The sequence below is a fragment of the Leptonychotes weddellii genome, chromosome 1 (genome assembly GCF_054177405.1).
Source record: "Leptonychotes weddellii isolate Sample4059 chromosome 1, ASM5417740v2, whole genome shotgun sequence".
NCBI classification, from domain to species: domain Eukaryota; kingdom Metazoa; phylum Chordata; class Mammalia; order Carnivora; family Phocidae; genus Leptonychotes; species Leptonychotes weddellii.
The window spans coordinates 48,630,431-48,647,554 of NC_138369.1; the positions used below are offsets into that span (position 1 = coordinate 48,630,431).

Below are 17,124 nucleotides of genomic sequence, written 5' to 3' on the forward strand. Positions count from 1 at the left end.
GCCCACACTCTGTCCCAGAGCCAGCCTCCCCAGCGTGTGCCTCCCGCCCGGCACTCCCGGGACGTCCCTGGGGCCCGGCCCAGCCCTGTCTGCTGGAGCCTGCCACAGAGAACTGCTTTATTTGAGTCCATTTTGCGCGTATGGAAATAACTAGAGGCCTCTGTATTTAATTTGGCTCAGCCAAGAAGATTTTTGGCTGTGTGTGTGTGTGTGTGTGTGTGTGTATTCTGAAAAATCTTTCCGAGTGAGCCCCAGGGTTGGAGGCTCTGGCCGTCTTTATGCAGTCAAAACCAACAAGGACTGGCCTGGATTAGCTGGGGGTGACCGTCTGGCAGAGAGTGGGCTATAGGAAATGGCAAAAAAAAAAAAAAACAGAAAGGGAAGAGGGTGGTGTCGTACACAGATGAGATCATGGTCAGGGAAGCTGTTTTGTAAACTTTGTTGCTTGAGGCCAGGTAAGCAGTGGGAAGGATGAAGGGGAAGGGGCTTCTGAAAGTATAAAGCTCCATACAGATCCACAAGAGACATTTCTGGTTTCCCAAGCAGGCAGTGCCTAGTTTGGTGTTGGGTTAGAGAACACTCATCCTGAGCCCCTCTTTTTGGCCTTGGCAATCCCAGCAGAGTCTCTCCATTGAGCCCTTCTTCTCTGAGCAGCAGTGTGTGGTCCACAGCAGAGACAGCCCCACGTGTCTACACAGGGGTTTGCAGTTGGCCAAGTGAGTCTCCCCCACCCCCCAATTCCCACATTCCTGTTGCACAAGCGGGGCAGGAGAATGATACCCACTGCAAAGATGAGACAGCCAGAAGCCCAGAGAGGTGGAGTAACTTGCCCCAGGTCACTCAGCCCGGAAGTGGGAACCTGGTCTCGACCTGGTCTGATCTCCACCCAGAGCTTCCCCACACACTCTGTGGGCATGTCTGGAGCCACAGGGGCATCGTTCCAGATACAGAGTCGGACAGAGGGGGCTTCCAACCCCAGGAGACCATCTACGAGTCCAGTTTGAGAATAAACACCAGGTATCCAATGGCTTTTCAAATTATATCTTGACCATGTGGAACTGAGGAATGAGGACATCTGGGAAATCGGGGCTTGGTGGCTGTGATGACCATGTGATTTTGGATCGTGACCAGTGTGGTGGCATTACTTCGATAGAGTCTTGTAAAAGTTAAATGGAGAATGCAACAGAACGGAAGCTCCTTGGCATTCCCACTAGTTATGCAAAGCTGTGGGAAGGCTTGGATCCTACCCCTCGGGACTTGGTGTTCTAAATCAGGTTCCTTGGGAATGACTGAGCCCAGAGCTGCAGATCAGACTGCTGTTCTTTGAGAGGGGTCCTCTGTGAGCATTGCAAGCAAGTGCAGATGCCTTCAATAGGCAGGAAGGTGACCTGTGGGGGAGGAGTAGGCAAGTGTGGTGGGCACTAGGGAGTGGTGAGGACTGGGGCAGTGGAGAAGAGCATGTGCCATCTGGGGGTAGCTATCCCCAGCTCTGTCTGTCATCAAGCAAGACTATAGGCCCAGTACGGCCAGATCCTTAACTGTTTCTCTCCCCAGGGAAAGTCAGAAGTCTGGATTTTCATTATAAAAAGCCTCTACATGGTAAATGTTGGCCATTTATTGCAGTGGGGGGAGGGATTGTTCGCTTTTTTAAATACTCTTTGGGCCTGGGAACTCTGTATGGAGACCTTGTGAGCCCCTTGCATGGAGGCGCTCTGTCTTCCAGAGAGCTCTGTGAAGTCTACAGCGTCCGTATGAGGAGTGGGGTATGGGCAGCGGGCCTCCCACCCATCTGTCCCGGGGACAAGGCCCAGGGTCCCGGATGGGTGGGCCTCACCCCTGCCTTGGTCCTGGCCCGGATAGCACTGGGGAGAAATAAAGGGCTTTTTCACAGCCTGTCTATGGAAAGGCTGCCCGTCCTGGGTTTGACTGCAGGCCTGGCGTTCGAGGCCTGATTTTCCTCTTGATTTGGGCCTTATCCCTGGTTTGGTGCTCCGGTCCCCAGACGTAGGGTGAGCTCCCAGGCAGCTCGAGGACCTCTCTGGGACTCATGGTGATGCCACTGTGAGTGGCCCCTCCCCAGGCAGAGGCCCTGGCCGGGCTTGGTGGCAGGGTGTTCAGCCTGGCCCCGGGCCCCTGCCCTCATGCAGAGAGTCATGGCTCCCCTCAGCCAGCTGGCTTCCAGCCGAAGCAGCAGTGCACGTTTGCCAACCTGTGGTGTGAGACTCTGCTCCTGCTTCCTGTCTGAGGCCCCGCCAGCGCCAGCCTGGCCCCACAGGCCTCCCGGAGTTGTGGGGGGTGGGCCAAGGGGAGCTGAGCCAGGGGTCCCCAAGGGGTGAGACTGCATGAGGCCCCTGTTCCTTTGTGACTCGGGGTCTGGAGAGCAGTGCTCTGGGTTCCGCAGCCGTTGAGTATTTCCAAGGCCCAGCTGCCAGGCGAGGGAGCGAGTGTGGACACAGATCCCTGTCATGGCTGTGCCATGTGTCAGTGACCCAGCAAGCCTCCCTCCCCTCCAGGCCTTGGGCTCCTGCTTTCAGATGACAGAGGAGTGAGCCCTGCCGCTGGAGGGGAGTGGACCAGGGGCCCAGGCAACATGCCAGGGGACAGTGGGCTAAGGGGGCGCTGCCCAGGGGGTCTGAGAGCAAATCAAGAGGGGTTCGGTCCTACGGCTCCTGGTCCAGGGGAGAAGGTGAGACGGGCGCGGTTGTGGGGATGCACCTGGCGCAGAGCTCTCCGTGTTTGAATGCACGAACAAGTGAGAGATGCCGCTTCCCACGTGTGTGTGGGCTCCTTAATCACTGACAGCATCACTCATTCGTTCCTTTGTTCATTCATTCATTCACCCAACAAATACTGACTGAGCTCCTGCTCACGCCAAGCCCTGTTTGCGGCGCTGGGGAGGCCTGATAAACAGAGGCAGCACGGGCAGCCCCACCGCCACCCTTCCGGATCCCACTTTCTCCTGGAGAGAAGGACTTACAGATCAGAGCGAAGGGAAAAAGGTGGTCAGCAAGACGTGCTGTGAAGGGAACCAAGAGTTCGACATGACAGGGGTGTGGAGCTGGCACTTGTATACAGATCGAGAACACCCCTTTTCCTTCCCTCCTGCCAGGGTGACCCCTTTCCCCCACGTCTGCCGTGCTCCGAGCTCCAGGGCACGCCCTGTGCAGGCCCCCACGCACCACGAGGGGCTCCCCTGGCCCTGCACTGGGCACCGTGTTTCTGCACAGCCGAGACCCTCTTCCCGATGGGAGCAGCCAGAGTCAGGAACATTCAAGGGTGATGTGCTCGCAGGTTCTTGGGGCTGCCCTCCAACCCCTCCCTGTCCTGTCCCAGGACCCTGAACTCCAATCTCCAAAGCCCCCTCTGGTCCTCTGGGCTGTTTTAATGGCAGTGACTCACAGCCGCGCCATGGGACAATCCAGCCCGTCCCCAGCAAGGGCAGACAGATGTTCTTTATGCTCAGGAGTGAGGCCTGGCCTGAGGAGATTGGAGCCATCACCTCCTGGGGGGCCGGAAAGATGATCTTGGAAAACATGTTGACAGGGCGAGGGCCTGGCGGCATGCGCTGGCTTCACGGGACAGCAAATTTTTCTCCTTCCCTCTGGCTGTGCGCTGATGGGAACACGCCCCATCTGAGGATGGGCACTGCTGAGGCCCCTCCTGGCTAATTCCCTCTAATTAGGCAGAGCGTTCGTTGTCTGCAGGGCTCCTTGCCAAGGCACCGTTCACCTGACTCCACCACATTGCCTCAAAGCGGCGGCCAGCCCCCCACCCCAGGCAGGTGGGGAATTGAGGCTCAGGGAAGCTGGGGTTGGAGAGCCTCACCATCACTCACATCATCATGGCATCAGGGTGGAAAGTGCCTTGCAGCGCCGTGCAGGGCGCTCGGGACCAGAGGGCAGGGAGCAAGAGTCGGTGCCACCACCGTGCCCCCTCCAGCTTGGGCATCGTGCAACGCAGCCCCTTTCCTGCTGTGCTCGAGCAGTCCAGGAAGACTCCGCCACTCCTAACTGCTGCCTGCTTCTCCCCATGCCTCCTGCCCGCCCCGCAGGAGCCGCTGACAAGCTGGGGGAATGCTGGATGTTGGTTCAGTAAGCATGGCTCTGAAAATAGCCTCCCACTTTGAGAAGTTCATTGTTCCGAGTCCTGTATTTTTATACATATATTAAAAGCCACTTCTGGAGGTCTTGGTGCCAGGTAATTAGAGATAACGCTGTAGCCGGGAGGTGCATCTGGGCCAGAACTTGTCTTGGCCTCGGCAGGGCAGGCCTCAGGGTGGGAAGTTAGCAGGAGGGGGTTTGGCCTGGAGGTTAAAGGGCAGTCAGCAGAGAGGGAGCTGGGCACCACGCTAGGGTTGCTCTGGGAGCAGCTGTTCTGGGCTCAGGGGCCACCTGAGAGGTCTGAAGGTCACAGAAGCCAAGAGGTGTGGGGATGGAGACCAGGGGTCAGTGGTAGGGGCTGTGGGCCCACTCCCTGCAACGGAGCACAGGGCTGGAGGGAACCTCCCATTTTCTTTTGGTTAAGACCTTGGACTCCTGAAATTGGCCCTGCCTAAGCCCCAGCTTGCTGGTAGGAGGGGTCGGGCCCCCTCAGCAGCCCACTGACCCCCTCCTTGCCCCTCAGGGAACAGTGAGACCCCCAGAGGAGGGACCCCAGCTGGCCGCATCCTCTGCTGCCAGCTTAAATCTCAGTGACCCCAGCCCGTGCCCAGTGCTGCTCCTCCCAGGGCCCCCCACTTCTGTCACCGTTCAGATGTGCCTGGGTCTGTCCCAGCTTTAAAACCAGTCTTCCTTGGGCACCTGGGTGGCTCAGCTGGTTAAGCGACTGCCTTCGGCTCAGGTCATGATCCTGGAGTCCCGGGATCGAGTCCCGCATCGGGCTCCCTGCTCGGCAGGGAGTCTGCTTCTCCATCTGACCCTACCCTGTCTCGTGTTCTCTCTCTCATTCTCTCTCTCTCGCTCTCAAATAAATAAATAAAATCTTTAAAAACAAAAACAAAAAAACAGTCTTCCTTGCAGCCCCCTTCAGCTGCCACCCCAAGCCCCCACTGTCTTCTCAGACACCGTCCTCCAAGGCCTTTCCTCACCCCACCAAAGCCTGACTTCTAACCCCTCTCTGTGCCAACCTTGCATCGCCTTGTCCCTGCTCTCTGCTGCCTCAACTACTCTTCGGTGACTCTGGCCTCACCAAGTTGGCATCAGGACCCTGAGGCCTCCTGCCCTTCCTTTCATTCCTCCCACAGGTGTCTTCTGGCTTGTCACCATCTCCCACATAGATCTCTTCTTCTGTTCCCACCTGGCTGCAGACAGTGCTGGCCCTGCATCCTTCCCTTCTCACTCGGCCTGCAAGTTCTGGTCCTGCCTGCCCTCCGTGCATGCCACACTGAACTTCTCCATCCCCTGTGGACGCTGCGGACACCCACCTCCTCCCGCTCAGCCTTCACCCCTCACGGCCACACGGTGCTCCTCCTCGGGTCCTAGCTGTTGGTGCATGCCTCCTAGGGGGCCTTCCCCCATCTAGCACCAGGGCACGGGCTCCGCTCGCCATCCTGCGGTACCAGACGCTTCCTCCGTTACTATTCCTAACACGAGCCGTCATTATTAATTAGTTGCATCCCCCAGTGTGCCCACGAGGACAGGGCTGTGTCTGTCTGTTCACCGCTACACTGACAGTGCCTGGCAGGGGTCTGTCACCTACTTGGCATTCGGTACATGTTCACGGAATGAAGCGCCAGAGTTCTGTGTTTTAACAGAATCTAGAATCTGTGGTTTAACAGAATCTAACAGAATGTAGTGGGGAAGCCCCAGTTCTCAGGGCCTGACATCCAGACAGTCACATCCCCACATATAGTGGTATGGTGGCACTATAAAGAGAAATGAAGTAAAAACAAAACAAAAAAAACAGTCTTCCTTGCAGCCCCCTTCAGCTGCCACCCCAAGCCCCCACTGTCTTCTCAGACACCGTCCTCCAAGGCCTTTCCTCACCCCACCAAAGGAAGAATAGGGAGGGCCAGGGAGGGGTATGGCTTTTAAATGAAGTGAACCGAAGGAGGTGAGGGAGTGAACCAGGTGGATATCTGAGAGAAGAGACACCAGGCAAAGGGAGAAACATGTGCAAATGTCCTGAGGTAGGAGTGTGCCAAGAGTACAGAGTAACAGTGGGGCTGGGGTGGGGTGGCCAAGAGGGCGTGGAGGGAGGGGGTAGCAGGAAGAATGTTTGGGTCTTAATAGTCCTCTGGGTCACTCTGAGGATTTGGGCTGTAGATCCCAGTGAGGTGAGAGCAGAGGAGGGACGTGGTCAGAGTTGTGTTTTAACAGGATCCCAGCTGCTGTCCGGAGAAGGGTGGAAGGGTGTAGTAGGCTGTGGCGGCAACATAGGGAAGAGGTGAGGGCCGTGCAAACCAGGCTGGTGGCTGGGGGCAGGCCAACGGGTCAGATGTTGCCCCTGCAGTGGGGTGTACAGAAGAGAGACTTGCCAGGAGCTACTCTCAGATTTTTGGCCCGAGCCGCTGCGAGATTAGCAATGCTCTCAGCCAAGGTCGGGGAGGCTGCCGGAGGACCTGGCCTAGGGTTGGGGGAGCACAGGAGCTCTGTGTGGAGCCTGCCTTTGAGCGGTCTGCTCGTCATCTAAGGGGTGGTGCTGGGCAGTCAGATGTTGGGGTTTTTTGGTGCTTTTTTGATTACTGTATATCCTCATTAAAGCAAATCGAGTAACTAGTTAGAGCAGGAACCCACCTGACTCCCCTCCCCACCCCCACCTCCACCTCCACCTCCACCAAGCCCTGCTGGGGCACCTCTTGGATTATCCAGAAAGCTCATCACCTCCCTTGCTGTAGATACGGAGCTCCTGGTTAACCAGCCAGAAGTCACGTTGAGCATGTGTGCCTCATGTGGTCTCACACCCTAAATCTTTTCACAACCCCGGCCCCTCCGTCCCAGGCTTGGCCAGTGTCTGGAGGCTCTAAGCCCAGGGCTCAACCTCTCTGCCTGCGTGCGTCCCGGGGACCCGTTGCCGTGGCCTCTCCTAGAACTCTCACTGGCTTTGCAGCCTAGGATCGCGTCCCTTCCTGCTCACCACTCACTCCTGAGGACACTTCCTTCTGGTTGCGTTCGTCCTGACCCTGCCCCCCAGGGGAGATGCCCAGCCACTCCTCCCAGCAGGGACAGAGCTTTGGGGTGTTCCTGGGTGTTCATAAGTCACCTCGGTCCCCGGCAGGCATCTGTCCTCCCAAGAACCACTTACCAGGTGTGGTCCAGCCTGTAAGGCTGTAAGCATCTTGAAGCTGCAGCCTTTCCTCTACCTCCTCTCCCCACCCCAACGAGGGAAGAAGGTGTGGAGAGCCTCCCTCACTTCCCTAGGGAAGTCTTCTCTGTCCCCTTCTTGCTGGGCATACCAGCTGTGTGTCCCTTTACACATTCCCTCTTCCCTTGAAACATGCCCCTCTGTGTCCTTGCACCCTGCTCCTTATGGCCAGGCCAGCCCTTGGGGGATGCCTCCTGGCCCCAGGGACTTTTCACAGAGTGGGAAGGACTCGGAGAATGTCGCACAGCTGGGTCCTGGCTCTGCCCCGAGCTCTGCAATCTTGGGCAAGCCACGAGTCCTTACTGAGTCTCCTCGATGGGATCATTGCAGGGATTAAATACGTGGATGTGGTTTGTGCGAGGGCTCCCATGTGGCACAGTGGGTGTGTTTGTGCGGTGATCTGCCCTGAGCCACAGCAGTCCCTGAAGACTGGTTTTCTAGACCCTGTTGGAACACCTACACCACCCCCTGAGGCAGCCCCTTCCCCAGTAGCTGAACTGCTGAAAAACTACTTCCCTGAAGCTGCCAGGCTGCCTTCACCCTGCCTCTGGTTCCACAGACCTGCCTGCTCCCGTTGCCCCAGGATGACCCTGCAGAGATCTAGGGGTTGTGGCTGGTCCCAAGGCTGCCTTTCTCCAGCTGAGCCCTCCCTGCTCTTCCTCAGAGGACATGGTCTCCTTTTCCTTCCCACCCTCACCTCCTCCCTAGACCCTGCCCTAGTCTGTCTGCATCCTTCCCCGAGGACCTGGAGCAGAGCAAACCGTCCCCTTCCCTGGCCTGAGTGATAGACCTCAGTTAATATGGCCTGGGTAGCAAAGAGCTATAGAAGCTCCACAACAGAGCATGTGAGGGCTGGGAATGAATTGTCCCTGCTCTGGCCTAGACTCCCTTTCTGGAAATCAGAAACCCTGAGAGCAGAGCATGGGGGAGGCCACAAGGCCTGGAGACATGAGGGGCATCCGTATTTCAGGAGGCTGTTTGGCTCTGGCCCGTGCAGACTGCCAGCAGTCAGTGTGGACCGAGGCTCCTGGCATGGGCATTTAACCATGGGCAGGCTTTCAGAGCACTCCTTCCTCCAGCGGGGGACCCAGCCCACTCTCAAGAGAGCGGCTTCGCCATGTGATATGACCATAGCTGGCCGCACACACAAAGCCCAGGCTTATTTCTCTCATGACCATGCACAGCCCCAAGACCCCTAGGCTCTGGACCCCAACCCTGGATCCCCAGCATATCAACTGCATGCTTTTCCTCGGGGCAGCCGGTTGGCCGAGACACCCACTTGGGGTCAAGTCCCAGCCCTGCTGTCCTGCAGGGGTGACCTTGGCCCAGTGACTCAACTCCACTGAGCCCCAAGCTCAGAAGGCACAGCTCCCTCCTAGCTCCCAGGGATGGTAGTTGGGTCATAGGCTATGTTTGAACACTCAACGCAGCACCTGGGCTGTGTTGAGGAGAGTTACTTCCAGAGGAGAGTTACTGCTGCTAACCCACCCGGTGTGTGTGCGCGAGTGTGCATGTGTGTGAGTGACTAAGAAGTCACATAAGCACAGTGAGTAAACGCGCAGACTCAAGCCACACTGCCTGGGTTCTAGCCGTATGACCTTGGGGTTGAGCTTAACCTCCTCTCTGTGCCTGTAGGGTGGTTTAGAGAACTGAGTTACATAGAACACTTGGAAGACCACTAACTATATACACATTAGCTGTTACTACCATCAGCGTCATCGATGTTGGGGCGAACAGCCAGCCCCCTGACAAGAGGGTCCCTGCTTCCCCCGTGCCCCCTTGCCTCTCTGCCCAGAGCCTCCTCTGACTAACATTTTTCTTGAGAAAAGTCATTCCATGACTTCACAAGCCATAATTAGAGACATCCGTGGCCCGAGTGGCCGAGGGCCTCCCGGCCCTGACTCACTCCCCAGCTAGAGTCAGGACGTGGCGTCTGGGCCATGGGGCCCGGGTCGCTTTCTGGGACTCTGCCGCCCTCCCTAGGGCCTCATCACCAGTGACTACGGCCCATGGCCGGAGGCGGCTGTCCGCGCCAAGACAGGCCCTGCAGCAGGCAGAGGCGGGTGACCCTGGCTCGCACACTGGGCCTGTCTGCTCCCCACCTCTGGCTGCCGGGACGTGTAGGTTAGGCCGGCCGGGTCAGTCAGAATAACCAGAGCCGGCAATTACAAAGTGCCTTTTATGAGCCAAGCAGTCTTTTAAGGACTTCCTCTGTGTTAACTCCGTTAAGCCTCATAGCAGTCTTGTGAAGTCGGTACTCTGCCCCCATCTTACAGGAAAGGAAACTGAGGCATAGAAGTATTCCTGCCCCTGGTCACATAGTTGGCAAGCGGCAGAACCCCGACATCTGACTCAGAGGCTGCCATAGGGAGCCTGTCCAGCCCCCTCACTTGGTGGAAAGGCACAGGGATACTGCCGGGGAAGAGGGGAACTTTTCAAAACATGTTCTTAGTTCTTATGTTTTTCATCATCCTTGGGCAGTCAGAAACTCTAGATGCTGTTCTGTAGTGATCCAGCCATTTCCCCCGCATAAAAACCACACACACACCAGCCTCCAGCAGAGGAAGGCATGTTGGGAAAACTGGAGAAGGGGAGGAGGAGTTTGGGGTCACTTTCCAGGGACACAGGGCTCCGAGTCCCCAGGCCAGCAGGGGAGGGCTGGGGACACATCTCTGTGTAGTTCCAACTATCACCTGGACAGCTGTGCTGGGCCGGGCCCACCTCTAGAGCCCCACTGTGCATGTGTGGAGCTTTCTCGGCAAGGAGCCAGTCTCGGTCCCTGTCTTTGCAGGACCAAGCCCCATGGAGCAGGCTCTTGGGGGTGGGTGGACCCTCACACTCTCTTTCTCCAGGTAATCTACACTGTGACAGAGTGTGGGAATGGGGGCCCCACTAGGCAGGGGGTGGCCCCATGCAGGAAGTAGGATTTGAGCCAGGACCAGAGTGTGGCCCCTCAGAGGTAGACTACTCCAAGTGATGGGCAGGGGGGAGCCACAGGGTGGGGGTGCACATTCAGACGGTCCGTAGCAGCTTCTAGCAAGTATAGGAGTCCTTTTGCTCTATTTCTGACAGGTGTCTGACCTGCTACAGCTTGCACACCTCCAGTGACAGAGAGCTCACCACCTCCCAAGCAGCCCTAACCACGTGAGAGCATTCTTTTGTCAGGTTGGGTGACCTTGGTCATGGTTCTGTCCACGGAAATCTGCTCCCTCCTCCTCTTGTCAGCCTGTCAGAGGCTTGATGATAGGCATCATCTCTCCCCTCTGGCTGCTTTTCTCCTGGCCAGGCAGTCCCAGCTTTTGGTGAGAGGTGGTCTCCAGACCTGGAGATTTATTCCTGGCATACTGTAATTTGGGGTTGGCAAGTAGACTTCACGCCACGCGCCCGCTGGGGTCAGTCACGTGGAGCACGGGGTTGGAAGATGTGCGGGAGGGAGTCTGTGATCAATTAGCAATGTCGGCCAGGCGAAAGTGGGGCGAGCAAGTGCCCCCGGTTTGTGATCTGCACTCTGGGGCTCTAGACGATCAGTGCAGCACCCGGACACAGTCCTCTGCGGTGATCTGACAGCCGTAGCGGCCGCAGGGCTGTTTTTGCTTCTGGCTTTGTATTAATTCGTGTTAGCGACTGGCTTCCCAGCCGTGTCACAGCATTGGCTCATGTTAAACTTATGGTCAGCCAAAAAATCCTGTCTTTTTCCTTAGAACAGCCATCCATCTTCCCCCCTGGGCTTGACATTGTTTCCATTATATGGATATATAAGTAATTTAAATCAATCCCTTGTTGACGGGCATTTAGATTATTTCCAAATGTTTATAATTAGAACCAACACTGCAGTGAAATTCCTTGTATTTACCTCTTCACAGATTTGCTTGTTTCCTTAGCGTGAATATCTAGAAGAGGGATTACTAGACCAGGAGCATCTTCTGAGAGTGCTGGGCAGCAGCCACCCAACTGTCGTAGAATGTTCCAGAAACTCTAAACTGTCAGGGACTGTCAGGCCCTTGGAACAGGTGCCCGCCCCACTCCCTGATTTGCATATGGCCCGGGCCTCTGAGAGAGACCACGAATGCCATTGTGTGGTTTAGGACCCACTACAGTGTTCAGGCCTGGCTGATGGACAAAGGTTGTGGAAGAAGCTTCCCCAAGGGAACTGACCTGGGTGATGAGACGTTGAGCTCCAGCCAGGAAATCACTGTGGTGAAGAAGCAGTGTGCAGGGTGGGCTGCTGGTGCAGGAGGCTTGGGTGGCAGCAAGGGGGGCCGGAGGGGTTGCTGGGCCAGGGCTGGTGGTTCCCTGACCCCCAACTCCCTGCTGTGTCAGGCGTGGACATCATATAAAGCAAAGATCTATGGGGTGTCTGATCTGCTGTGGGGAGGGAGAAGATGACTGTTCTGTTCACACTCCCCCAGGAAGGAACTGGGGGCAGAGCTGAGTCCTAAGCAGGACAGGGGGGGCTCGGGGTCCAGGGTGTTGCTGTAAGTAAAGCATCTTTATGGGTTCTGCCAGAGCCTCTGCCAAATCGAGTGGATTTGATAGCGGTTTCTAGCTAGTACTCTGAAAAAGTTATACCAATTTAGACTTCTGAAATGCCTGTTGCTGCCCATACTCGTCAACACTGGGCATTTTCACTTGACAAAAATGATATTTCTGTGAACCAGCTGTCTGGTGCAGATTTCAAGACTCTCTTTTTATGTCTAATAGTGTGTAGCTTCTGATTATCTTCTGGCTTACGGTGGGTTCTTAAGCTACATGCAAGCACTCATGCATTTCTCACTTTTGTCCACTCCTGTACTGGGGGGCAATGTCTGTGATGGGGTCATGCTGGCTGCAGGAAGTTGGCCTGGCCATTTCGGTTCTGATCAGGGTGGTCTGAGGCTGGTGGTGATTTTGGTGGGGTGGAAGGCCTGCCACATTGTACCAGTCAAGGGGATACGGTTCATGTAGATTCAACAGGACTTGGTGACAGACTGAATGGGGCAGGGGCGGGAGCTGGTGGTGGGGGAGGGACTGAAGAGATGATGCCCAGGATCCTGGCTTCGGGTCACTGCATGACAATGGAGAAAGATCACGAGTTTGGTTTGGGGCACATAGGAGGTCTGGCAGGGATGATGCAAGAAGCTGTTCCAGGACCCAGCCAACAGCAGGCATGGGGAAGTGCCTTCACTCATTTGGCAAGTATTTACTGAGCACTGTTAGCCAGGCACATGTGTTGGCACTTGGGAAACATCAGTAAGCAAAACAGACAAATTACCTCCATCCTTCTAGAACTTATATAGTGACATGGGAGACAGCAAACCAAAAAACAGGATAAATATATTACATGTTTTGAAGTGATGATGATCATCAAAGATTTAAAAAAAAAAAAAGGCAAAGAAAGAGACCAGGAATCTTGAGGGGGAGGGAGCTGTGATTTTAAATCTGGTGATGGCAGAGATCTGGGGAAGAGTGTTCCAGACAGAGAGAAGAGCCGGTGCAAAGGCCCTGAGGCAGGAGCATGCCTGAACCCTTTGAGCAGAGAGAAAGGAAGCCAGTGAGTCAGGAAGTCAGAATGAGCAAGGCAGGGAAGGAGCCAAGATGAGAGCAGCCGAGGTCAGGCGTTCAAGGACATTGCAAGGACAGGGTCTTCTAAGTGTGATGGGACCAGGGGAGGCACTCAATCTTACGTTTTATCAGAGTCACAGTGGCAGCCTTGGGGAAGAGAGAGGCAGGGGGACCATTGAGGAGGCTGTTGTGATAATCCAGGGAGCAGGGATGGTGACCTGAGCCATTTGCCAAGAAGTGGGCGGAGCCTGGGTGTGTTTGCAAGGTAGGGCCGATAGGGGAGAGGAGACTGGAGTTGCTGTCATGGTGAAGAGAAAGGCTGCAGGTGACTGTCAGACCCCTTCCCTTGGCTCTGAGGGGAGGCTTGGCCCTCTCTCTCTAGCATGTTCTAGAACCTGCTGGCTTAAAACAGTTGGGAGCCAGGTAATGCCCAGAGCCGGAATCCTGGACTGGCACAGCCCCAGAAAGTGCTTGCCTCCCACCAGCCACCTCTGTCCCTGTCAGGTCACGACCCACCAGCCACCTCTGTTCCTGTCATGTCATGACCCACGCTGACATCCTGCTCATGTCCCCAGCCATTGAGGCAGCCAGGCTCTTCCCCACTACCAAGCAACATACAGCCCTTGAGTTCAGTAGCTTGTCACCTGCTTCTCTTTCCTCAGCCCCTTCTGCCCCAAACCACAGCCGTCAGGTAATGATGACAACCCCTCAAATTCACAGACTGACCCCTGCCCCATCCCCACCACTATCAGGAAGAATGCGCCTTTGCCTGTTCACTTACTTTGAGGCCCAGTGAGCAAGGCCTAGGTAGGGGGTTGAATCCCCCACAGACATGAGAGGTGGACACTGCTCCTTTATCCCGGGGCATGTTGGGGCAGTACGACGAGGGTCCCAGCCCACCACTCCCTGACAGAGCCACCATGAGGCACGACGGAAGGGCTTCCTGCTCTGAGGATTGCCCTTCAGTCTCCCCATGTTTCTGTAAACTCGTGGTTTTGAGACTGTTTTAAAACCTTCTGAGCAGAGCCCCGGCTGCTTGTCTTCAAGGATGAGATTTTGTTTCCTGTCAGCCTCTTGCTCGGAAAAACAGACTCTGCCCCTGACTAAAGCATTTCCAGTATGGGGGATGTGTGTGTGTGGAAATACTTCCTTATGAGATGCTCACAGGCTGCACAGAAAAGGTGAGGCAGGGAGGCGTATGGGGCCAGAGTGAAGGCAGGGGCTTTTGGTTGGCTGTCCGTGGGTGGGCTTGCTTATCGACTGCCTGCAGGTCTGATAGGGGGATTCCCTCTCTCTTTCATACAACTACTGATCAAGCCACCGAGTATTTATTGTCAAGTATTGTTCAAAGCTTTATCAAAAGAATGAGAGAATTTTTAGCTCTGCTGGTCCCCATCCTTCTCCCCCACCCGACGCATATACAGGGGGCCCAGAGGAAACTGCTCTTGGGTAACTGTGATGTCAGGAGAGTCTTGAAGGGTGGGTATTCCTCTGACACCTTAAAAGCATCTAGTCCATCCCACATGGATAATGGACAGGGAGACAGGCCTTGAAATGAGGGGTGACCCACCCTGATTCGCAGCCAGATCAAGGCAAAGCACCCAGAGCTCTTCCCCAAGGAAAGACCTTTGTCACTTTGTCACACTTTAGCTTCTGGGGAGCAGGATGGGATGTCCTTTGTCACAGGACACCAACTGCATGTCCTCAGAGGTCAGAGCCAGTTGGTGGAGCGGAAGTCCTACAGTATTCTTGAACTACAAGTTGGAAGGCAAGCACGGGGATTTGCAGCCCATCCCTGGCTCGGGGCAGAATTGGAACCACAGGGCAGGCTGCTTCCCTCTGCCCCCATTCTGAGTCTGTCTCTCCCAGGAGTCTGTAAACAGTCACATTCTATGCTCACAGGGCAGCCCTGCCAGGCCTTGTGATGTGACTGGAAGCAGAGCTGGGCAGGGGGTAGACCAGTTGGCCCCAAGGCTTTTGCACCCAGGGTGTTCCCATTGGTCTGAAGACAGGACTGTGGAGGAAGGACCGCAGCCTGGGAAGGGGTGCAATGTTCCCTTCTCTCCTCTGGGCCCCTTCCAGAGAGACCCCCTGCCCTGGCCCTAGGGATCAAATAGAGGGTCTTTAAAGGTTGAGTGATACCCTGCAGGGACAGGGAGATGGCAAGGCTTGACCAGAGAGGCTACTAGAAGCCGTGTTAGAAACAACCTTGCCTCTTTGTGCTATACTAAAAAGGAGTCTGCAGCAGGAACCAATGTCCATTTTCTGAGTTCCTGACTTTGGGATGAGTAAGCCATCCAGTCCTTCTCTGTCCCCCCCAGTCTGGCGCTTGGAATGTTGAGAGGGATGTCTGTGTCCTGGGAATGAGGCACAGCGAGGTGGAGGGGTGCACACCCCCCCCCGCCAGGTCTTGGAGTCCCACCAACTTGGGCTTTGATCTCAACTCACCCACTCACTACCTGTGCGACCACAAGCAGGTCCCTGTACTTCTGTGGGCCTCAGTTTCCCCACCTGGAAAAGGGGAGTTAGTAATTCTTTCTTTGCAGACTAGTTTTAAGATTTAAAAAAAAAATGTATGTACAACACTGTATTCATTCCCAAGCCTGCTGTAACAAGGACCACAGACCGGCCGGCTTAAACAACAGACATTTATTTTCTCACTGTTCTCACTGTTCTGGAGGCCCGAAGTCCAATATCAAGGTGTCGGCAGGGCTGATATCATTGAGGCCTCTCTCGTTGGTGTGCAGAAGGCTACCTTCTCCCTGTGTCCTCACGTGGTCATCCCTCTGTGCGTGTCTGGGCCCTAATCTCCTGTTCTTAGAAGGACACCAGTGACGTTGGATCAGGACCCTGACGGACCTCATTAACCTAACTATCTCTTTGAAGACCCTGTCTCCTCCACATTCTGAAGTACTGGGGGTTAGGACTTCAAGATATAAATTCTGGGGGGACATGGCTCAGCCTATAAAAAACCCTCCAGTGCCTGACCCTTAAGTAGGTATATAGTAAAAGAGTCACTTTTGTGAATGTCTGTTTAAAATAAGAACAAAAATACAAAAATCAGTGGTTTACTTAACCCAGGTGGTGGGAGTGAGGGAGAGAGGGTGACCAGATCCATTTAGTTGGTTAGCAGATTTTCACTGACCACCTCCTACTGCGGGCCAGGCCCTCCTCTAGGCACTGGGGCCCATCAGTGCACATCGTGGGTCGAACCTCCGTCCTTGCAAAGCTGACGTTCTCATGTAGGAGACGGACAGTAAGCAAAATCAATCAGTAAAGTGTGTCAGGTACCAGCCGGCAGTGTGGGGGACGCTGCGGGGCTGCCTCTTGAGCGTGGCTCCCTCCCACCTCCTGGTTCCCCGTTGGGCCCTGGGCTCTGGTCTCCCACTCACAGGAGGCCTCTCTCATCTCTCCGTCCCCTGCAGCGTGGAGGGCGAAGCCCCCAGCAGCGAGACCGGCACGTCGCTGGACAGCCCGTCAGCCTACCACCAGGGCCCCCTCGCGCCTGCTTCCAGCCTGAGCCCCGACCGCTACGAGCACACGTCGGTGGGAGCGTATGGGCTGTACTCGGGGCCGCTGGGACAGCAGCAGCGCACACGGAGGCCCAAACTGCAGCACTCGACCTCCATCCTGCGCAAGCAGGCCGAGGAGGAGGCCATCAAGCGCTCGCGGTCACTCTCTGAGAGCTATGAGCTCTCCTCCGACCTGCAGGACAAGCAGGTAGGTGGGGCCCGCCGCGCAGGGACAGGCAGCCGGGGCAGCTCTGGCTGGAGATGGGTGGGTGCCCGGGCCCTTTGCTGGGGCGGCCTGAAGCAGCAGGAGGTTCAGCTCTCCCACACACTGAAGTCCGGTTAAGTGTACTTGTGCTAGGAACGTGGCCTTCGCCTCAGCCCAGGCTCCCCTTCTTGCTCCGCCCGACCAGCGGAGGTGCCCCTAGTGAAGGGACTGGAGGGTCAGGACTTGGCCTCCGCCCCACTCACCGTCCTCATGGCCGTGCACGCAGGTGAGGTGGCCAGACACTGAATGTCTGAGGTCCCAGGAGAGGCCTGAACCCTTAGGGGGTCCTCAGGAGGAGTCCCCGAGAAGGGCAGGAGGTCCGTTTACAACATAAATAGCACACACCCCGTAAAGAACACCAAGCCCATCCACAGCTAGCAGGCAAGGTTGCTTATTATATCTCCTTTGGTTTACGACTCTTTGTTCTCATGGGAAACGGCCTTGCTGAAGGCTCGCTTCCTCCCGCAGGGGCCTTGGCCCAGACCCACCGTGCGGTTGGCACCT

General features: G+C 56.0%; 1 protein-coding gene across 11 annotated transcripts in view; it reads left to right on the forward strand.

Moving 5' to 3' along the window:
- The window catches only part of IQSEC1 (IQ motif and Sec7 domain ArfGEF 1), a 354,630-nt gene that overhangs the window by 295,025 nt on the left and 42,481 nt on the right, over positions 1-17,124 (forward strand). For all 11 annotated transcript variants that reach the window (XM_081822785.1, XM_081822787.1, XM_031018152.2 and 8 more), the window contains one exon: positions 16,269-16,563. In XM_081822785.1, coding sequence (XP_081678911.1) covers positions 16,269-16,563 — 295 coding nt within the window. Of the gene's footprint in view, positions 1-16,268; positions 16,564-17,124 lie in introns of those variants that run through there.